The following is a 22,843-nucleotide window of genomic DNA, read 5'->3' as shown; positions in this document are numbered from 1 at the left end:
TAAAGCTTTTAAAACTTGATGTTGTGCAGACTTTATACTGTTAGTTTTACCCTACCCTGTGCCTGCTTACCCTACCCTGTGCCTGTTTGCCTTCTCTTCCCCTCCTTATTGTTTTACTATGATTTTATTAGATTGTAAGCCTATGCGGCAGAGTCTTGCTATTTACTGTTTTACTCTGTACAGCACCATGTACATTGATGGTGCTATATAAATAAATAAATAAATAAATAAATAATAATAATAAAAGAAGTGCTTCAAATGAATTAATTTAATTGGTAGGAATTAGACATGTGGCTTATTGGAACATCTGTTTGCAGAATACTTAGGGATAATTCTGTGCTTATACAAAGAGTGTAGAGTAGTTGTTGGTAGATCTATTCTGGCATTCGCTCCTAGGTTCTGGAGAGTTGCTGTAAAATTGGCGCAGACAATAGTGAGCTACATGAGCCAGTAATTTTACTAGGTATAAGGCATCTTCCTGTGTTCTTTTAACCTTTCCCAGTTAATGTAAATTTAAAGGGAGGGACACAGGCTTCATTCCCTGACGATTGTTGCAGGCTGGGAAGCATGGTTGTAACTGCCTTTAACATGCCTAAGTTTCTGGGCTTCTGGGTATCTATGACAGCATCTAGTATCTCATTGATAAGAATTGTGATTAAAAGTTGCCTTCGTCTTTGCATCCCATCTCTGCTCAAATTCCTGTTGATGAGTTCAGTTCAATGTTTGCTTGTGTATTTCATCAGCAGCCATCACTCACACCAGACAGGTTTCTCCTCTTGCTTAGGTGGTGCCTAGGAAGTCTGCTGAAATTCTAGTCTTGCCTTTATAGTGAACCAAGCAAGTTAGTTGAATCAGATCCATAGGGGACCCATGAACGAGCAGGAGCAAGAGTCCTGGTGACTGACAGACTGCTCTCACTGTGATAAACAACCTAGGGGCACTCCATCCCTAGCTTGTTCATCATGACATCTGAACCTGGAATTCTGTGGTGTTGGGGGAGAGACAACCCAAAGTTGGAACCCATGACTGCAGCAGTAGCAGACTGGAGCCATCATGCTTGCTCGCTCTTGCTTCACTTTCATCAACCCATGGTTTGTTAACTGTGGGTTGTTGTGATGTGTGTGATGAGTTGTACCAAACTGGTACATTGTACACATTTAACAGTAAATCTCTTTTACTTAATTACTATGGATCAGAATATGGCTTGCAGCCAGAATTGAAAAGTCTGGATAGTGATATGACTGTACCTCTTACGGCAGCTTAATTGAGGTAGCATAATAGAATTGCTGATACAATAGCATTCACTAACTTTAATCTTTCAGCCTTGAGGTGAAAAGACTGCTTGTTTACTAATACTACCTTTTGGTGGGGGGGATTCTCTAGGTTGCTGTATTACTTATGGATACCCAAGGTGCCTTTGATAGCCAATCAACTATCAAAGACTGTGCAACTGTATTTGCTCTGAGCACCATGACAAGTTCTGTCCAGGTAAGGCTAGCTGTGTGAAGTGGTGGGAGCCTTTAAATATTCTTGGGCTGCTGTATCGTAAAACATGTTTGGCTTGCAAATTGAATAGGAAAAGAATGAGTTGCCTTGTAGTTTGTGTATTGTAACTAAACTGTTGGGTTTCCTCTTTCTGCTTCCAGAGGACATTACAATGAGAATAGTTAAGGATTTCAGATATAGGGTTCCTCTAAAGTGTAATGGGGTTCTTGAAAGCCCTTCATGTAGCTTGTGAATATCCAGTGTGATGACTAGATTTTGGAGAGTTGGATTAAGCCTGGGGGAACCCAGGTTCAAATTTTCACTAATTAATAGCACTTGGCCTAATCTATCACACAGAGTTCTAATCTACATACCTCAAACAGTAACAACAAAGTATTGTGGCACTTTTAAAGAAATCCACTTTATTATGGCAGAAGCTTCTATGGGCTAGAGCATGGGATGTTACCCTCAGCACATATAAATACACACATGGTTTGTTTTGTTACAGTAGACTAACATGACTGGGCCACTGGAATTTAATAAGCTTCTGTGTATGCACATGCACACATACCAGTGGAAAAAGGCATGATATAAGTAGCCGTACAGTTGGAAGAGACCTCTTCCCGCCTCCTGAGTTTGAAAGGATTTGACCCTTCTTTGCACTATACTCGGCATGAGGTTAGCTAAGGTGACTGCTGTGACAGCTGTTGCTTCTGCTATATTTGCTGTTGCAGTGATGCCCTGTTCGTTCTGCAGCTGAGCAAGCATTTACACTGATTGTTGGCTTTCTGTCTTTTTTGGCTTTGGCCCCCTTTCTGAGGTGAGAGACAAGTTCAGGCACCATTTCTGCCACTATCAGTGGTGCAACCTGGTGGTATTCAGTTCCACTGGGCACAGAGGAGCAGGGAAGTGTCTGGCCACTGTTGCAGTGGAGCTCACCAGCAGGGGATGCTCACCGTTGGTAAGCTGGTGAGGGTTTAGAGCTCTGGCATCTAATGTATGCCCACAGTTCCTAATTAAGCAAATGATGTACCCAGATCTGCTTCTCTGGATCAGGGCAGCTGTCTTCACCAGCTATGCAATGTCTAGCAACATGGCTCTGTCTACCTAGTTAACAAATTGAACCAGCTTGGTTTTGATTCTTTGTTTCTATGGCCTTGTTAGGAAAGCATGTCTTATTTTCTTGCTCAAGATAGAACTTGAGGAAGTTAATGGGATCATATTAATGCTTGCTTTCCTCCTAAAGTGCCATTCTACTTTGGTTGTCAAATGTTCTAGTTAGGGTTTAGGACAGGATAACCAAATCCTTGATTATTAGTTTGGGTAGTAATTGACTTAATGTTTCCTTGCCTGATGTAGTTTGTAATTACTTTTTCAAATTACATGAAAAGTACCATGTTTTGTAGGTATACAACTTATCACAGAACATCCAAGAAGATGATCTTCAGCATTTGCAGGTAAATATAGCCTCCAACTATTAATTAGTATTGTATTATCAGTTAGTGGGCCTCGTACACATGGAAGGTGGTCTTTTGACAGCCCCTCCCTCACTCAGGTGTTCTCTTCTGGAGGTTCCCTGAAGAGGTTCTTTGTGGGGTGAAGGAGCTAATTCTAGGAGCAGGGGAAGTGGGCTCAACTCCTGATGTGAGGGTAGAATTTGCAGTGTTGGGGCCACTTCCCCCCTTTTAATCGTAATTGGGGTCTGATTCATCTAAATGCTCTCTTAATGAATCACTCCCACTAAAAAAAAAAGTAGCTTGAAACGCTATAGAACAATAACCTCTTTATTGTAGTGATTGTATAAAACGGCACAAATAATACACTGAAAATCTTTATAATTTTATGCCTGTTTGATATAGAACCCGAGATATTAAATCACTCATATTGATGGACTTTGGCATACTGTCTAACTATGATAACATAGTTTTACTTTGTCATGTACCCTGCTCACTATTAGACTCCTAATAATGTCTTCATTGTAATGAGTTATGGCGCTGATGGTTGCAGAGGAGTTCAGTGTAAACGCAACTTCTGTTTGTTGCCTTTAGACTACACAGGAGAACTTGTAACAGTCTTCTGAGGCTAAGAGCAGAAGTGTCACTCCCATTGGGCTTACTATCTCTTTCTCCATGGCTCCTCTGCACAATCCTTCTTGCCTACAAATATCTTCTCCTCTCCAGTTCTAGGGCTATGTAGTCAGCACCAAAAACTCACACCCCATCTGTGTACAGAATCTATCTCACTAGGCATTCATTTAAATTTTGCCCACGTTAGACAACATGGCCAAAACTTTCTGACACCAAACGGTGTGGGGAACTGGCCACTGCTCAAGTATCCATTTCATGTCATTTAAGCACCTGGTAGTAACTACTAGCAACGTTCAGATTAGGCTACCATTGCAAAAACTTCTTACTTGGTGAGCTATTCTATTTATTTTTCTGTTTCTAAAATTTTAAAGCGAAATGTTGCTTCTTAATGCCAGAATTCCAGAGCATTGCAACCCAAAAACGCTAATGAGGCATCTTTTATTTTCTTCTTATAAAGTGACTGCGTTGAATAACAGTCATGTTATTGACACAATTAGGAAGATTTCAGTTGGGAATCTTCAGGTATATCACTAGCATTGAGAGTCATTAAGATTCTAGAAGTAGAAGAAACATTGTACTACAGGCATTAATAGGTTAGAATATCAGGTTTTTCCTAACTTTGCTCAGTGCAACTGCCTAACTTGATAAACAGGGATTTGAAATCCAATACTGAACTACTTTAAAGTGTAAGTATGTATTGCAGTGCTATTTGTTTCTGTACTCTCTCTATGCATTCTTAATAGTTTCCTTTAATAGCTGTTTACAGAGTATGGACGGCTAGCTATGGAAGAAATTTACCAAAAGCCATTTCAGGTAATCACATTATTTTTACCGTTACAATTATTACTTTTTGCATGCGTATTTATCTTAGAGCAGTTTCATACATTACAGTAGAAGCTGGTAAACATTAATTATACCATGTGCTCACGTCTGTCGATCATGCTACACAGTTCTTAACCTTACATTTATATAGTGCATGCGCATCAGGACGCCGTGTATTTCCCTGGCTCCCTGACATGATTGTACTGTTCATTAGATGTAAAAAGCTGACCCTCTTTAGCCACAACATGTGTTACTTAAAACAGGGTCAAACAAAACTGGAGAGCAGGCAAAATAACCCAATGGAATGAAGAGATAAAATCGAAGGATGTTGGGGGGGAAAAGTAATTGCATTCTCTGAAGTAGGGCTACTTCAAAGAATACAACTATACATATTTTCAACTAGCTGCAATGATGTGTCTTCATTCCATTGGATTCCTTTTTTTTTTAATAAGAGCCCTGTTTTTAACGATTTGCCTAGTAGTTATAGTTGACCAGGAATTCTATGTAGATGAGTGAGTAGGCTAACAGAGGTGGGACAGATAATTCCATTCTGTCTCTGCCAGCCCACATTATTTTCATGGTAATCATGGAGGAAGGAAAGCCAACACAGAAGGCTTGGAGGCTCATGGGGCTGGAGTGGGGCAAAACGACCAGTCCCTCCTCCACCAGCCTTTTACTAGCCTTAAAAGCTTGTGTTTCCATCCTGGTCATGGAGGAAGGGGCCAGCGTGGAAGCATAGGCTACTAGCCTCTTCGCAGGCTAGTAGATTTTTATGCAGACTAGTAACTTTTTGGCTTATTTACAGGCCACTTTTTAGAATTTATAGTGTTGGCTTAATCTGTTGCTAAGTTCAAATCTGGCCATTCAGATATGTCGGTATGCATAATATATCAAATCTTTCTGGAATGGCTGAAGTAGAACTAGTTAAACTGAGGCTAGGTTGTGCTATTTTGATACCAGTTGTATTTGGATTTGAATGTATTTGTTGAACTACTTCTAGTAATGACCACTTTGCTATCAGTAGTTCCAGAAATACGTTTTTCTGGTTGCCAGGATGATGGTTAATTGCTATTTCTGTGTTTCCTATCTAGACACTAATGTTCTTAATTAGAGACTGGAGCTATCCTTATGAACATTCATATGGCTTAACAGGAGGACAAGAATTTCTAGAAAAGAGGTTGCAGGTAAACTACAATCCGTACTTAGACATGTAAGAACAAATAAAATCATGTTTCTAGGCAATGAAGACTTTGTTCCTTGAGAATTATTTAGCTGAGCTAAATGGAACCCATGAGTAATTACTTTTGGATTAGGTCAGCTCTATTGTTCTGCATAATAAAGTACTACTTATCTGAGGTGCCAGAATGATTCGTAGAAACTCTGCTTTTGTTTTCTGAAAAAAATATATGTGTTGCTCCTAGGTAAAGTTACAGCAGCATGAAGAGCTCCAGAATGTAAGGAAGCATATTCATTCATGTTTCAGTAATCTTGGCTGTTTCCTGTTGCCACACCCTGGTCTTAAGGTTGCAACTAACCCAACCTTTGATGGGAGGCTAAATGGTAGGAGATTTTCTATTGATATTACTGACTTTGTGAGTGCATTGCAGGCAGTGATTGGTAGTTGTAAACTGACATGCAATTAAATCTACATTTACAAATCAACTTTCTTGGAAAGAATAAGATGTTTATTGAAGAGAAAGAGGATAATACTAATTCTATTGGAGCTCTCCAGTCAAATATACAATTGATGTAATAAAATACTGTGGTGTTATGCACTTATTGAATATGTACTTATTTATTTTTATTGTATCCACTTTGTATGATTTTTTTTATTGAGAGGGCCTTAAAGGTGGCCTAAAAATAATAATAAATAAAATGGGGCTATACTGTTTTGAGGTTGGTACTGAAATCTGAATACTGAAACAGATATTTTCCATTAAGTTATAGAATAGGCATCCTAGCGCTCTCAATCTCAGCTTCAAAGTTGTCAGGCGTAACTACAGTTTAGCATAGTTCAGACATAACAGGGAAACCCCAGCTCCTCACTATTAATGAGCCATGGAGAGCCTCCGGCTCACTTTCTCTCTCTCTTTTCAGCAGCCATAAGGAGAACATTGGAAACTACTTCTTCATGGTCTCTGTATCTGCAGAACAAGGCCAGGATCTGAAACCATGGTTTGATCCTAGCATGTTCTCATTAGCAATAGTTTAAACAAACAACAGTTCCCATCAAATCTGTGGAGATTTCCATTGTGGGTTAACTCCTCCCACTGCCCAGGGCAAGCAAGGAACATGTGACCAGGCTTTTAGCCTTCAGCCTGGCCTATGTGGCTCCTCCCAGCTCGTTTGTTCCTTGCCTCCACCTGGGATAGAGCTTGTTCTAGGTTCCCTTTCAACAAACTTTCTTAGCCCTCTTACTATTTTACTTTCTGTTCCTATTCTTTAACTCTACAAACCCTTGGAGTTTGTCTGCTCTCCTTTCCCAGTTTTTCTTTTCTCTGCTTTAGGGAGAAAAAGAGGCCTAATCTACACCAAGCAGAATATAGCACTATGAAAGCAGTATATAAAGACAGGAGCCACACTATTGCTTTATAGCAGTATTGAAGTGCACTGACAACTGCTGGGGCCCATTGACACATACCATATGCCACTTTCATATCACTATATTCTGTTTGGTGTGGCTCCTGCCTTTTATATACTGCTTTCATAGTGCAATATCCTGCTTGGTGTAGATTAAGCCAGAGTGTTTGTTTTTCCTTCTCTTGGCTGGAAAGGAAAAAGAACAGTCAGTAATTCAGAGTTGTCTGAACCCAAACTGTTGCATGTAAAGCACTTAACCCACTCAATTCAGAACAGTTGTTGGAGTCACTCATTCAGATTGCAAGGATTCTATTGGGGGGCTGTTATGTCCAAGCAAAAGCTGCTGTGTGTGCCACACCAACACAACTCCCCTTTTGGCAACCGGCCCTCATGTAATGCAGTAAATTGGGGAAGATTATGGCAGATGCTCTTCAGAACTGGACTACGCAGGTTTGCGTGCACTCTGCTTGGATCAGCCTCAGCTGAGAATCATCTGACATAGGATCCCATGATTTATGTGCCCCATTCCATTGTTGCAACCACAGTGATCAGACGTTCACTCTGGTTAAAACACTGCAACACAATGCTTATTCCAAAGGAAACCTAGCCACCGTTACCTTTGTAGGATTCCACCTCTTTGGAAAAGAGGCTCGCATTCCTTAGTATTCCACTTCTGGCCAAGGTTCTCAGAAAAATCAAGGAAGAACAGGCAACGCTAGTGCTCAGAGCTCTGTTCTAGCCCCAGAGGCCATGATTTTCTCATATCCTTCAACTGGTGTAAACAGTTCATTGGTTCCTTCCCTTAGGGCCCAAGCTTCTCACACAACGACTGGTCTGACATTTGGACCCAGACTGGCTACATCTAGCTACTTGGCTACTGAGCATAGCTCCTTCCTCTCACTAGGTTGCTCTGCCTAAGTAACTGTTTTCCTTTGTTTCTGGCTTCTTAATCACTATGCTATCTAAAGTTCAGCTGGAAAAGAACTGGCTGGGAGGAACCAGAGAGGGCAGGCCCAAAGCAAAAAGTCTGGTCACTGTTCATTGTCTGTCTTGGGTAGAGTGGGATGAGTGGATGCCTCCTGTGCACTATGATGGATGCCTCCTGTGCACTAAATTGGATGGAACTTAAAAGCAAAATCTTCCAATCTCCACAGCAACAACAGTATAAGGGAAATGCATAAGCCAGAGCCTTACCATTGCTTGTTCACAGAAAATCATGATTTCTCATATTGGAACTGGCTTTTGCTTTGAGAACTTGGCTTTAAGAAACAATCCAGGCTCTGTTAGTAAAAGGAGACCAGTAGAATCATCATCTGCTTTGAAATTGTAGCTGCCTTCACTAGTTGCATATTTTTAAAATGGTGTCATTATTATTATTGGTGGTGGTTAATGTTATTGCATTATTATTATTATTATTATTATTATTATTATTATTATTATTGAAATAGCAAATCTATGCACTTTAAGCAAGGCTTATCAGTGATAAGTTTTTACTCATTTCGCTTCTGTTCTAAGACTAGAACACTCAGCCAAGTAGGACATACATTACATGACAATATTTGATCTGAAAACCTGTGACTGAACTGAAATATAAGTGGGCAGCATTTTTAAATTGAATTGTTACAATAAAAATACTTCATTTATCCTGTGTTTTCTGATTCAGAAGTACCATTTTAAACTGAAGACAATGCTTTGGTTGTTGGGTAGCCTCTTTGCAAAGGATTTGGCAATCTTTTATTTAAAACACACACACACACCACAGCATTGGCTATCATTTTTTTACGTTTTATTGTGTTAGGGTATTTTGAATAATGTTAAGCTGCCACTGACTCTGAAGAGAAAGAGGTTTGTGTTAAATACAGCAAACATGCAACTCCTTTTCTGTGACTAATTCCATTAGACATTGATGAAGAGTTTAAAAGAGAGCTACGGAATCTGGTTCCATTGCTGCTTGCCCCTGAAAATCTGGTAGAAAAAGAGATCAGTGGCTCGATGGTGACGTGTAGAGACCTTGTGCAATATTTTAAGGTAGGCAAATACCTGTGCTCATTAATTAGTTCTTTAAAATAGAGCAATCCTTTTGAAGATCTTTTGACATGTGGGCCTTAGCCCTGTTATGTGAATGAGGCCCAGGAAATTTGCAAGTTGGAATAGTGTACAGCTTTGTGCATTATGGTCAGTATGTTCAGAGGCAAGATGACAACTTTATTACTATTCAGCTTTGTCATCTTTCTCTTTTCAGAACTCTGCTCTTGCTATAGAGAAGGTGATTCTACCTGCTTCACAGTCCTACAATGTTTTAGAATAGTGATTAGCCGAGCCTCTCATGGCTCTTCTAGCATATTACATACGTGTGTGTGTATGCATGTATGTGTATGATGTGAAGTGGTATCCAGCTGTCACTGGAGTGTTGCAAATACATTTAGTTCCTGGATCATTTGCAAACTGCTGCCCTTGATAGTAGTCAGCTCTGGCTGTGGTGGTTACAGTGTTTGTCCCAAAGATTAGCAGAACCGATTAGATTCAATCAGCCAAAGCAGGCAGGTGCTTAGTGGGGTGCAATCTACCTGCCCTTGATTTTGTGTGTGAGGAACACAACCCTTGGTGAATAGAAGCTCTTTGAAAAAGCACATTGGGCATAATGTAATACTATGAAATACCTAGCTTTAGTCCCAGTCAACCCAACCATTAATTATCATACTTCCATACAATATCGCAGCTTTTCAGTGAATGTATGAAATTTAATCTTGTATATTGTGAAAAGTGATAACATCGCTGGTGGGAATTCTCTACCAATCTCATTGGTGTCACTTAATTGAATTTAAACTTAAGAATGGACTTGGATTTTTGTGTTGTAAAGCCATAGCTTTTTAAATCAAATTAAACGAGACTATATAATAAACATTCTTATTTCATTTTCAGGCTTATATTAAAATATATCAAGGAGAGGAGCTACCTCATCCTAAGTCGATGCTCCAGGTAAAGTTTTTCACACATCTGTCTTCTAAGGACTTATGATGCTAAGAGTTAGTGTTTGGGGGGATATGTTAACACAAGTTAGGAGAGACATTTCAAATCTGTCTCAAGACATGGGGATTGAGAACCACCTTTCAGATCATTCGGTTTTAATCTGATTGTTCAGACCTCTTCGTAAAATCTACGTTGGTTTGTGAATGCTATAGACTATATGGCATTGATCCAGGGCTCCCACCCTCACAAGTTTTACTGCATGTTGAAATACCTTTTAATAGTACATGTATGTCACTGAATACTAGCTGCTGTGGAACAGCAGTGGAAGGAAGCTGTTGCATTGATGTTCTGTTCATGACCTTCCCAAGAGCATCTGGTTGGCCACCATTGGTCTGATCCAGAAGAGCTGCTTTTATGTTCTTGCAAGCTTTATATGGCAGAGGCTGTTCTGTACTATTATATATACATATGCATAAATTACACACTCACAGTATCTATACTGCCTTTCGATGAAAGATCTTAGGGGGACAAAAATGAGTAACATTTATTAATATCCCTTTGGGGTATATGGAAGACTACAGAAGACTCATCCAAGTTGTTTAAAGTTGATCTTTTTTATTTAAGGCAACAGCAGAAGCTAACAACCTTGCCGCAGTAGCTGGAGCAAAAGATTCTTACAACAAAGGAATGGAGCAGGTATTGTACCAATGTGAATTGACTGAATGTTTTATGCTTTTAGCTTAATCCAATAAGTATTCATAGTAATTTAAATTTAGACCCCATCAAAACAATATTATGAAGTGAGTAAACTCCTTTATAAAGAATGCGGTAGAAAACTGAGTTAAGAGTGGAATATAGATAATACTACAAACATAAATAGTACTGCAAACTTGTTTTGAATCTAGATTATCCCTTTGTTTGAACTCTCATGAATTTAGCAGTTTAAATGAGCTTCAAACCTTGATTTATTCCATAGGTTGTTTGCACGATGTTGAATATTAGTGCAGACAAAATGTTGAATCTTGGCTGGAGGTGGAGAATAGCTCCAAGGGATGGGCTGGCAGGGAAGAGTGTGATTCTCTTAACCAGGGTTAACGATTAAGTCTGTATCAACCCCCAGATGAGTCCCTAGCACACCAGAAGGACCTTGGATAGCTCTAGTTTTGTTATTCAGTGCTAAATATAAAGGTGATATGAAATGAACACATGACCTTTGATTGCCCTTGCTTGCACATACACTGGTCTGATTTAGCCACAAGCAGCCGTCTTTCTGAAGGCGCTGCTGACTGGTCTGGCAGCTACAACATTTGAAGGAGATTTAGAATAAGAATAATAAATAATAATAATAATAATTTTATGCCACCTTTCCTCCTAAGGAGCCTGAGGTTGCATTCTTAGTATCTTTTCCCCATTTTATCCTTGCAATAACTCAGTGAAGTAGACTATGTTGAGACTGGCCCTAGGTAACCAGGTGAGCTTTGTGGCTGAGTGAGGATTTGAACTTGGATCTCCTCAGTCCTAGTCTAACCACTACACCTGACTCTTTTTAGTGGTACCTAACCTCGGCAGCAGTTCTACCCTGTAATTTGTAGGACAATCCTCTCTTACGTAAGCCTGACAGGCCAATTCTGTTTGTTTTAACAGGTTTGTGGGGGAGATAAGCCTTACATTGCTCCTGCAGACTTAGAGCAAAAGCATCAGGATCTTAAGGCGTTTGCTATAAAACAGTTCCGTTCTGTGAAAAAGATGGGAGGTGAAGAGTTCTGTCGCCGCTACCAGGACCAGCTTGAAGAAGAGCTCGATGAAATCTATGCAAACTTTGTGAAACACAATGATGGCAAAAACATCTTCTATGCTGCTCGTACTCCTGCCACTCTCTTTGCTGTCATGTTTGCCATGTACATAATCTCAGGACTGACTGGCTTCCTTGGCATGAACTCCATAGCTACCCTGTGCAACCTTGTGCTGGGGTTAGCGCTTGCCTCCCTTTGTACTTGGGCATATGTTAAATACTCTGGGGAATTCAGAGAAGTTGGAACACTCATTGATCAGATGGCTGAACTTCTATGGGAGCAGGTGGGTATCTCTTTAAGAGGTTTTACTTTCTTGAAGCAACTTCCCAGTTTATCTGTTGTTGGGCAAAGATAGGCCCATTCTACATGTAGCACAAACACTGAAACATGCAAACCAGTACAAAGAATCCTGGTGAAAAAAGTCTTTGAAGTCTATCTAGGACATCTTCAAGTATCTCAGTGGCCAATTATTTCAAGTTTTTGAAAACCTCCAGGAAGCAGAGGTATTCCATTAAGTCAGTCTCTCAAGGAAAGCAGTAGATGATTACTTTGAAGCTTTTAAAGGTAAGTAAGTGTTTCTGAGGGTGGGTATTTGAAGGTCCTACTGTTCTGTATCCATATGTGGTTGTACCTCATGATTTCAGTCATGACACTGAATGGAAAATTCATTAAGCTTGAGTACACAGAAGAACAACAACTTTAGCACAGCCTGGCTTATATTTTGCACAAATTGATGTTAATTCAGAATCCTTTAATGTGGTTCCACCTATAGAGAAGGAAAATGGTAGTTATTAAATATTGATATACTGACTTTATATTGGTTGCAGAGTGTCCCTTCTGTTAGCATGAGGGCTTCTTTAGTTCACAGAAGGGATTGGGATTCCAGCACAGGCTGCCACTAGAGGAAGACAGTTTTCACTAATTGTCCTCTTCTGCCTGGAGCTCTGTTTTAGAGGGTCCCCCAGCCCTCTGGAGCAGCTTTCCAGGCACAGGAGGCTGCAAGCAGGAAGGAGGAAATGGCAAAATTCACCTGTTCTTCCTTTCCTCTAGCAGGAGAGTCCCATGAGTGGACCAACAAAGAGCTTCCTAGTTCTTGGATCAGAAGATTTGCACATAGATTTTAGTTAATTAATGCTTGCTTTGTGGCCGAATCAAAAACTATTTTAAATTCTGCTGCATCACTTTCCAAGATATTGAGATGAAACTTCTCAGATTAAAGTCTTATAGTACAATCATATGCATATTTATTCGGAGTTAAGTCCCACTGTGTTCAGTGGTGCTTACTCCATAGGTTAGGACTGCAGCCATAATATGAAACTATAGAGGAATTGTAAATAAAATTGCCAATATCATAATGGCCTTATACAAATATATGGTGTGACCATACTTGGAATACTGTGTAATGTTCTGGTCACAACATCTCAAAACAATTTTGCAGATCTGGAAAAGGTGTAGAAATAAGCAACCAAAATGATCAAGATGCAGAAGCAGCTCCTCTATGAGGAAAGGTTACCGTGTTTAGGGCTTTTTAGCTTAGAAACAAGGCAAGTAAGAGGACACATGATAGAAGTGCATGGTGTGGAGAAAGTGAATAGAACCCAGGGTCATTCAATGAAGATGAATGGTGAAGATTCAATACAGATAAAAGAAAATACTTCATAGATATGGAACTCGATTACACGAGATGTAGCAATGGCCGCCAATTTGAATGGCTTTAAAGGGGATTAGACAGATTAATGGAGGATAAAGCTATATCGGTGGCAGAGGCATTAGGTCTCTGAAATACCAGTTGCTGGAGCCCATGAGCAGGAGGAGGCTGTTGCATTCAAGTTGCCTGCTTTCCAGGGGTATCTGGTTGGCCACTGCAGGGACAGAATGCTGGACTAGATAGTCCTGATTCAGTATGGCTGCTCTTACTTTCTTGTATTCTAAATGGCAATAGACCATCAGTGTGTATAAATGGTTCTTTTTCATGGTCTCTGTGCATTCACACATATGGGTTCTGTGCCTGCACGGAGCTCGTTTCGGAAACTTCTATAGCTGAGGCAAACGGTTTTGGCGGGAACTCCTCCCCCACCATCCACTGACTCTTGGGTTCTCGCCCTTCTCCTCAGTTCTCTTTCGACCGCCTTGCTGAAAGGATGTCTCGTTGGGAACTTCTGTCTTTCTCGTGAGGAGAAAGCTTTAGAGTGACTGTCGATCCTGGACTTATGCAGAGCGGCTAGTACTGTCTGGATGTTTGTACCAGGACAAACTGCAATTTCGGGCAAGCAGTTCTGTCTTCTATTTTGAGATGGCACATTGATCTGCACCTACCCTCCACCAGGGAGTAAACTTGTTAATCGCCCATATGTGTGATGCAGAGAGACCACGAAGAAGAAAGACAGGTTGCTTACCTGTAACTGTAGTTCTTTGAGTGGTCATCTGCATTCACACAACCCACCCACCGTCCCCTTTGGTGTCAATATCAATGTGCCGTCGATACCAAGTGGTTTCTCTCCTGGTTAAGAGGCCAGCAATTCGGTCTCAAGGAACTGAGGAGAAGGGTGGGGACCCAGAGTCAGTGGATGGTGGGAGAGGGGTTCCCACCAAAACCATTTGCCTCAGCTATAGAAGTTTCTGAAACGAGCTCCGTGCAGGCACAAAGCCCATGTGTGAATGTACAGATGACCACTCGAACTACAGTTACAGGTAAGCAACCTGTCTTTTTATAGCCTTGAGTCTCTCTATGTTACAAAGGTGAACTTATCACCAAGAAATCACCTTATTGAGCCTAGATTTGTGCCACTCCTAAAGAGTTAGTTTTTCTATAACTGGGTTCTTCTGTGAAATGAAAAAGGATGTTCTTAGATTGCCACCTGCTGTCTGTCTGGAAGAGCCACAGATTATCTCATATAAAGCAGAAGGAAAATAAAATCGTTGTAGTAACAGCTCTGGGTTTGGAATTGCATAACCTGTAATCTGCTGAATATAACCTCCCACAGAAAGTTTGAAACAGGGATGCTATAGACAATCCTTTCTGCCCACTTTCCAACAATACATGTCTGTGTTCATGACGATCCCTTAGTAATAAAGATAGGTTCTGCTGATAATTTTGACAGTCTCTGTTTGCTAAGATGCATTAGCAGCACTTGATCAACCAGATGGCCCTCAAAAGTTTTCATGGGAACTTGATTTGATATCAGCTACTAAGTTTTTTTGGGTTTTTTTATGACTAAGATGTTGCCTCCTGCCAAACCAGTCAATTTAAAAAAAACTTTGGGTACTGAATAGCACTGCTAATTGTTTTCAAAGAAAACAGGTTATTTGCATTGTAGCCGAATGAATTGACACCATGGGATCTTTTGATATGGTGCTGTCCTTTTTAGCGATTTCAGTCTTTAGAACCTCATAAAGATTTTATGAGATTCCAATGTACTAAATTTGACTGGACAGTTTAAACAGACTGTCCTCATCCAGAGCCCACTAAAGTTGTTCTTTGGGGCTCTCAAGTTTGGAGAGTGGATGATGGACAACCAGCTATAATAACTAATTCTGAATTTGAAGTTTGAACTATTCAGAACAATTCCCCTGTGGCAAGTTTCTTGAATACACTTCCCTATCTCAACCCACTGTTTAAAGGCTGGTTTGTTAATACGGAAGGCTGTTCAGTTGCTAAATTGCATGATGCAAGTACTCCGCTTGGTTATGGTCCTTCATTTTCCATTTGCTGCTTTTTGATGTGTTAATCTATAATACTATTTGAAAATGGCACTGTTGTCTTTTTGGTAAACTGAATTAGCTGAGAACCAAGAAAGTGCACAACATTCTACGTAAAGAACTGCTTACTGTCTAAATTTTGAAAGCAAATGCTCTTGCCCAGTGTCTAACCCCCATTCTTGCTTGCCTAGTGATCTACCCTAAAATTTTCCGTCTTTTGTCTTTCTTTTCTGCTTCAGAGGAGTCCCAAGAAGGTGAGAATATCAGTGGGGACTATCTTAACATCCAGACTATATTTTTCCCCTGCTTTTTGCCAGCTGCTTTTCTAACAACTCGCTTCGTGTTTTAGGTGTGTTCCAAATTCTTTGAAGTTGTTAGACGTCGAATGATTCGCCGTGCTCTTACCTCAGCGCAACGGCAGCGACTCTCATCAAACAATAACAAGAAGAAAAATTAGCCAGTATTTTTACCTTTCTCTTTATCTGAAGCATTCACACTTCACTAGTCTAGACAGTAAGCAGGACCATCTGGGCCACTTTACATAAATGCTATAAATATTCCAGGTTGATGCTGCATTATAGGGTATAAAAGTGCACCCTGTGTTCTAGGAGCTCTAAAATGATTTGGGTTCAAATACTGCATCGGAGGAAACCACTTAATACTCTGTAAATTATTAACTATATGCTGGTAGCCAAACTCATCTCATTTTTGTTATTAGTTTTGTTGTACTTTGAGTACATTTCATAGTCTTATCGTTTTAATTTTTTTTCCTAATTTTTTTTTTGTGTTTCAAAAGTTTTGTGGTTTTGAGTTATTTTTATTTCTTTTTTGTACATTTCTCATACTGCAGGTGCTAAAACCTCTTGGGGATAATTTGATTGAAGATACCATGAGACAATCGGTTACAAACTCTATCAAAGCAGGCCTGACTGAACAGATGTCTCAGCATGCCAGATTAAAGGCAGACTGACAGTTCATCTCATCTCATTCACCTGCCCATCCTAGACTTGCTTGCTGTACAATGAGAACTCAATAAACCAAAGTTTACATTTGACTGTAGAGATGTAGTTTAGCCTGACTGGCTTCCCAATTTGCTGCCATCATATTGTGGGAGGGTGAGAGTTCAGGAAAAGAAATTGACTGCTTTTAAGACTTCCTCCTTTGCTCACTTCTAAGAGGGACCCAGGTGTTGTGGAGATGAGAAGGGGGTGTCTTAACTATGGTACTAGTGTATTATGTACCCAGGGAGATGTGGTGTGGGCCTCTGTCTTATGGAAACATATCCACTCTAAAGGGTTTTTCAGGGAAGTAATTTTCAAACCTATACGAGGAAATCTTTTAACAGAATGTATGTAGCCACACAATGTTCCACTGAACATTTTAACTTTGAACACTTGTAAACCATTAACATGAATCCAGTTGTCATAGCAGCAGTGGGCAACTGTGAGGTCATGTTTGAGCCACTACATTTAGCTATTACTTGCTTTACTGCCTTTTCTACCAGTATTACCCAAATGCATGTGTATTGTTCTCCACAGAAATTACATTTAGAGGTAACAATTGTAACCAAGGAAGCTATCTTCACGTGTACATTGTCTTGCCTTTTTAAATTTGGAGACCTTATCCTACAGGATATGCATATTGAGAAAAGAGCTTTTTCTCTGCAGTTTTAGCCTTTGTGTATATATAATATGCCATTAATATTACTGGGGGGAGTAAATCCATCCAAAAACAAAGACCGTTGCCTACAGCTACAAAGCAATGAGTTAGGATTGTCTGTACAGTGTGTCTAGTTATTTTTTAAGAAACCACAGGGCATGTATAAAATATAAATATATAAATACAATTTTGTATCAAAGTTTTGTAGTTTATGGCAAAACCTGGTTCTGTGATAGGCTAAGTACAGTCCTTGTAAAGGAATGTTTGTGGCTCATGTAAATGTGTGAATGCATCAAAACAATTTGGAGTTTTTTGATATATTTGTGATATTTACCTGCCTTGAGCACTGCAATCTCACCCCATGGGAAATCAGTGGGAATGTTTGTTGTGAAACTTTGTCTTCAGTTGCATTTTAAAGTTATTTCCTGTAATTTATTTTCCAGTACATTATTAAAATCAATTGTGTATATATTAAATTAAAGTCAGAATTTTTATTTAGAAATGTTTGTAATTCACTGTACTAACTTGTATAGTTGCTCATGATTTGTTAAACAGAATAGTATTTTCCATAGTGTGCTCTTGATTAGATTGCTGCAGGAGAATAAACGAGGTAGAAGTGAGAATCCATAAGGATTTGATGGTGGATGGGGAAGCCATCATTAAAAAAAAATCTGGTATCATGTGCATGGATTTTAAAGGAAGTATTTATATAGGTTTTCAAGCTTAACATTCCTCTGGCAAAAATGTCTCTTAAGATCAAACGTAAATTAAACTATGCATAACCTTTCATAGTCAGATGTTCTATGCAACATATGAAGATAGCAGCATACCTCAAGGTTTATACATCTCTAGAAGGGTTAGCTTGCAGTTGTGAGGTATAACTACAGGCTTTGCAGGGTGAGCTGTGGAACAAGTGGCAGTTGAATTTGAACAGCTGCCTTTGTCGGCAGGATTCCACCATAATTTATGGGAAGTTTGGCTGTAGAGTAGCATGCTCTTCCAATACTTATCACAGCCTCAAAGATTATGAAAAGGTAGTTATAGCTGGATCCATGTGAATTTAAAGCTAGCATACATTCTTAAATACTTTTCTTCTCTGTCTGAAAAGTAATGGCTAGTTCTGCTATCTTAACTAGAATAAGTCTGATAGGATTTTTTTCCATTGTATTTTCGTAACTGCTTATATTAAACATGGCCAGTGGAAAAAATGCAGAGCATACCAGCTGTTGCAATAGGAGAAAGAACTTTCCCTATTAAACCCTGCCTCAAATTCCTATATTATAGGCACAAGTATGTTAAGTACACATGCTGACCAGTTCATGTATACAAGATGGTAGGATTGTTAATCTAGAAGAAGCATGAAAATTCTGATGAATGCCTTTTGTGCAGGGATTTCATAAAACAAATGACCAGTGTTTCCACTGAATAGTCAAGCTTTCCAAAGAATCTACTTTCTATCAAAAGTAAATTCTCTGCCATTAAAAAACCAATTAAACTTGAATCAACCAGTTCTGAATTAGGTAGCACTCTCTCTACGGGTAAGAACCATCTGGTAGTTAGCATGGGCCATGTACTAATTATACTACAATCTACATTCCCCAGGAAACAGCCTGTATCTTCTATTTTTAATTAGCTAACTGGAAAAATGGGGAATATAAAATTTAACGAATGGCACTGCTGATGAATATCCACATGTAGGACAATCTACTACCTTCTTGCAAATATCCATTACTGCAAACACCTCAAAAATAAAAAAATCTTAACACAAATTTCTTACGAAGTACATACTTAAATTGTGTGTAATTTACTGGTGCCAATTCACTGGATCTTAGAAAACAGTTTGCACATGTCCTGTAGTTTACTTTCAATGGAGCTAACTTTCAAATAGTTATACTTATTTGGAAGGTGATGAAAGAGTTATGAGGTTACATCCAGACTTAATCATAACTAAAGACCCACTGAAGTCAATGGGTCTACTCTAAGGATGGTGAAGGCTGGCTCCAACCATATAGCTATATATTTCCATCTTCACAGTTACAGTGCTATTTGCAAAGCATTCTGAAAGAACCAAAAAAATCCTTTTTTCAATACAACTAAAGTTAAACTTAGGTGCCTGGAGTTTACGTTATAAATTTTTGTATAAGGCAATTTCAAACATCTCTAGATTCAGCTCAAAGTTTTCACAAACCAGTTTGGCACACAATTCAAGGGAGAAATTTAAGTACTAGACTTTTTATCCCACAAAAATTTCCATTCTATGCAGGAATTTAAATGCTTAGGGAAGTGGAAGAAAGATGGGAAAATTAAGTTCTAGTTAAACATATTCATCCCCTTGTTAATTATTGATGCCAAATTCTACTGGAATTTGCTTTTGATTAAATGATCAGGCACAGCTAACCATTAAAATGTCAGGTTAGAAAAAGCAGCTTAAATAATGTTTAATATCAAAGCAATACACTATAGCACACACAAATGCAATCTTATCAGGCTGTTTCAAGTGAATGCAGATGACTATTTATGCACTCAATTCTGGAGTATGCACCTTGTTTGCCCCATGGTTAAAGGACGAAGTAATTTTCAGCATACTTTTGAGTAAACTGACATTATTTTTAATGCAACGCTTATGAACCAGTAACTTGATTTCCTTAGCCCCATGCTAATTCCACATACATTCATTTAACAGCTCTAAGGTTCACTCTAATTATTGGTTCAGATTTGTTATGGTTCTGTTTTAAGGACCTGAGGGATAGGAATAAGACTAGAAATGCATGTCTTAGAACACCAATTATCATTCAAGCTATCAAAGTAAAACAAGAGAGAAAAATATATGCATGTGCCGAGAACTGTTTGAGATGGGATGTACCACACTTGTTAAAAATAACCTTTATTTCCATCAAAGAATTAGTGAATAGATAAGGAATTTATATGAAAACTTCATTGTTTAATCAGGAAAAAAGAACAGGTAGGATGACAATGAACACCTTATTTACAGAGATGCTACTTTACAGCTTACATAAAAAAAATTAAAACAATGTTTTTTTATTTTTAGGAGATCCCACAATGACTTTAAAAAAAAACCTACCAAGGACTCTCAGCTGCTTCCAATATTACTTTTCACCAACTCTGATCTTTCAAGTATGATATTCAGCAGTAGGGGCCTAGATTGAAGCAGATAAACTTCTAACCATTTTGGAATTACACTGATATGGTTCTTTAAAAGACAAGTATCAGTAAGAAGTAGAGTTAAAAGCAGCTCTTGGGTGCTGTTGAGTAACAAATCACAGCTAAGAGGAGACACTCTCTTCAGCCCATCTTGTTTCTTCAAATCAGGTCAGCAACTAGATTTAAAAGGAGAGGGAACAAATGATACACATGGTAATAATAAACAGAGTATGTCTTGTGTGTACATCTACCACAATACTATCTATGTCTACCATTAATACTATCACAACACTGTTTGAGGTCAAGTCATAGAATCATAGAATAGTAGAATTGGAAGGGGCATACAAGGCCATCGAGTCCAACCCCTGCTCAATGCAGTCAAACATTACGGAACCATGGCATTTACTATTTCACATAGGGCTTCCATTAAGGCTGCAAAATTGGCTAGATCATGTTAATGGACTTGGCCCTACTCCCTGACATCTCTCTTTTTTCTTTGTGCTGGACCTTTACCTCTTCCCAGCATGGAGAAAGCAAAGGTCGCCCAACACCCCTGCTGCTATCTCTGATCTAACCCTGGATGCTGGGAGCCACCTGCATGGGGAGAGCGAGCACTCTTTCCCATGCACAGGTTGAGTCCAAATTCCCACCACCCCCTATGCTGCTATCACCAATCTCGAAGGTAGCATAGGGGTGAGGGTGCAGTGGGACTTGCCTGCACCAGGAAGAGCAGCCATTGTTCGCCATGTAGATGAATTTATTTATTTACAATAATTATATACCGCTCCCCATTGAAAATTTCAGAGCAGTGTACAAGATACACCAACATCACAACAATCCCAACATCCAGGCCGCCCCACATCCCTGATCTCAGATGAGAGGTGGCGATTGTAAGGACTCACTTGCTCAATCCCCACCCCACACATGGGTGAGCCGTGCCATCCAAATCAAAGATAGCAGTGGGGCGTAGTCCGTGCAGGGGAGAGCAGCCGCTCTGCCCAACAGAGGCAAATCAGGCCCAGGCATGCCCACTGCTATCTCCAATCTAACTTCCCGTCTACCTATGGGACAAGGTTGGGACAAGAATAAAATTCTCACCATTCATAGGCATTTCATCAATTTGGGTAGAATAGTACTGTTCAATGTCTCGCAGAATACGTATGTCATCATTCTTTACAAAGTTGATGGCAACACCTTTCCGTCCATAGCGGCCTGATCTACCAATCCTGGTGGGATAAGAGCGGGACTCATAATCAGTAAACATAACAGAAATCAGAGGAACAACCTATCATGCAAAGAAAACTTCCTCTACATTCTTAACTTTTTATCAGAGTATTCTGAAAGACTGAAAAAAGCAGCAGCATTTTTCTTTATTTAAGCATAAATTTCTGATATTTCTCACCATTTGTTCTGGGAGAAATATCTTTTAAATATCCTTGCAAAGTGTGCAGGATTAACCCTCCCTCCCATTTTGGATCCCAAGCCACAAAACAAGACCTTCAGAAAACCCTTTTACAAAATCTTCTACTGCAAAATAAGAGTCTAGTTTAACTTAAATGCACACTTACCTGTGTATATACAATTCTCTGTTGTTGGGCAAGTCATAATTAATGATCAGGGAGACTTGAGGTACATCTAGGCCTCTGGCCCAAACGTCTGTAGAAATAAGAACTCGGCTGTAAAAAGAGAAAGGAAACAAGTCATTGGACTGCAGAAAACTCTGGAAAAAACTTGGCTTTGGAAGAAGAGGTGGTGAGTGGTTGTCAGTCTCAGCCTATTATGACTGACCAGTATGGTAACACCCTTTTATCTTCATTTGTATAAATAACTATTGATAAAAGACACGAGTTTCAACAGGAGAACTAATCTTCTCATTAATATGACATAACGGGTTGCACATAATTTGGGATAAAGCCAGAGAGGGTGGCACTCTGTTCAATGAAAAGAACAGCGATAGGCCTAAAAATTGGGAGGAAAAGCACAGCTGCTGCATCTGAAGATGGCTTGAATCATGCTGACTCAAAAGCACAAGATTTACCACCCTCAGATCTTCTCATGTACAATTCACATAGAAGAACTAGGTATGCTAAATAATCTCCATGATTATAACAACTTTCCCTTTACCCCACAAATAGTTCTAGAATACACTGCAGGATGCATCAAAGTTATAGTATTTCTTTTTCAAAGTAGGGCCTCAAGGGATCATAACAAACACCTGGTGAAGTTCTCTCTGTGTTAGGCTAAGCTATACCCACAGTGTCAAAGGAAAATAAATAATTAGCTGGCTTACCTTGCACCAGATCTGAACTCTTTCATGATAGATTCCCTCTCCTTCTGGGGCATGTCACCATGCATTGATGAAACAGTGAAGTTGGCTTCTCTCATCTTCTCAGTCAGCCAGTCAACCTGAGCCAGAGAGTTATTTTTAGACTGTAGCTCTATTTGCACATACGGTGGCAAATTGTGGGTGAAATAACCGACAATTTGCTGGGTCATGTGCCAGGCGTGAGCTGCTTGTGCTTTCTGTAGTTAACCTCTAATTGGAGGTTGTTGGGTGATGTGCAAACTGAGACATTATGGATTAAT

At 39.5% G+C, this 22,843-nt stretch overlaps 2 protein-coding genes across 5 annotated transcripts in view; one reads left to right on the top strand and one right to left on the bottom strand.

Moving 5' to 3' along the window:
- The window catches only part of ATL2 (atlastin GTPase 2), a 37,852-nt gene extending 20,276 nt beyond the window's left edge, over nucleotides 1-17,576 (top strand). Inside the window, exons 4-14 of one of the 2 annotated variants that reach the window (XM_063123897.1) lie at nucleotides 1,384-1,488; nucleotides 2,892-2,942; nucleotides 4,329-4,385; nucleotides 5,486-5,578; nucleotides 5,816-5,954; nucleotides 8,875-9,002; nucleotides 9,897-9,953; nucleotides 10,569-10,640; nucleotides 11,589-12,020; nucleotides 15,676-15,690; nucleotides 15,786-16,193. In XM_063123897.1, the coding sequence (XP_062979967.1) occupies nucleotides 1,384-1,488; nucleotides 2,892-2,942; nucleotides 4,329-4,385; nucleotides 5,486-5,578; nucleotides 5,816-5,954; nucleotides 8,875-9,002; nucleotides 9,897-9,953; nucleotides 10,569-10,640; nucleotides 11,589-12,020; nucleotides 15,676-15,690; nucleotides 15,786-15,893 (1,257 nt within the window). In that variant the 3' untranslated portion in view covers nucleotides 15,894-16,193. Of the gene's footprint in view, nucleotides 1-1,383; nucleotides 1,489-2,891; nucleotides 2,943-4,328; nucleotides 4,386-5,485; nucleotides 5,579-5,815; nucleotides 5,955-8,874; nucleotides 9,003-9,896; nucleotides 9,954-10,568; nucleotides 10,641-11,588; nucleotides 12,021-15,675; nucleotides 15,691-15,785; nucleotides 16,194-16,286 lie in introns of those variants that run through there. The other variant, XM_063123895.1, reaches the window with a different exon arrangement.
- The window catches only part of EIF4A3 (eukaryotic translation initiation factor 4A3), a 428,365-nt gene that overhangs the window by 392,235 nt on the left and 13,287 nt on the right, over nucleotides 1-22,843 (bottom strand). Inside the window, exons 9-12 of one of the 3 annotated variants that reach the window (XR_010025358.1) lie at nucleotides 22,548-22,663; nucleotides 21,826-21,933; nucleotides 21,356-21,483; nucleotides 20,155-20,433 (exon numbers count right to left, since the gene is read on the bottom strand). Coding sequence is in view for 2 of the 3 variants with exons in the window: in XM_063123903.1 (XP_062979973.1) it covers nucleotides 21,315-21,483; nucleotides 21,826-21,933; nucleotides 22,548-22,663 (393 nt within the window). In the remaining variant the exon portion in view is untranslated. Of the gene's footprint in view, nucleotides 1-19,940; nucleotides 20,434-21,299; nucleotides 21,484-21,825; nucleotides 21,934-22,547; nucleotides 22,664-22,843 lie in introns of those variants that run through there. The other 2 variants (XM_063123904.1, XM_063123903.1) reach the window with 2 other exon arrangements.

This window comes from Elgaria multicarinata, chromosome 4 (assembly GCF_023053635.1).
Source record: "Elgaria multicarinata webbii isolate HBS135686 ecotype San Diego chromosome 4, rElgMul1.1.pri, whole genome shotgun sequence".
NCBI lineage: Eukaryota > Metazoa > Chordata > Lepidosauria > Squamata > Anguidae > Elgaria > Elgaria multicarinata.
The sequence above is the reverse complement of the archived record's forward strand: the minus strand, read 5'-3'. Positions and strand labels throughout refer to the sequence as shown.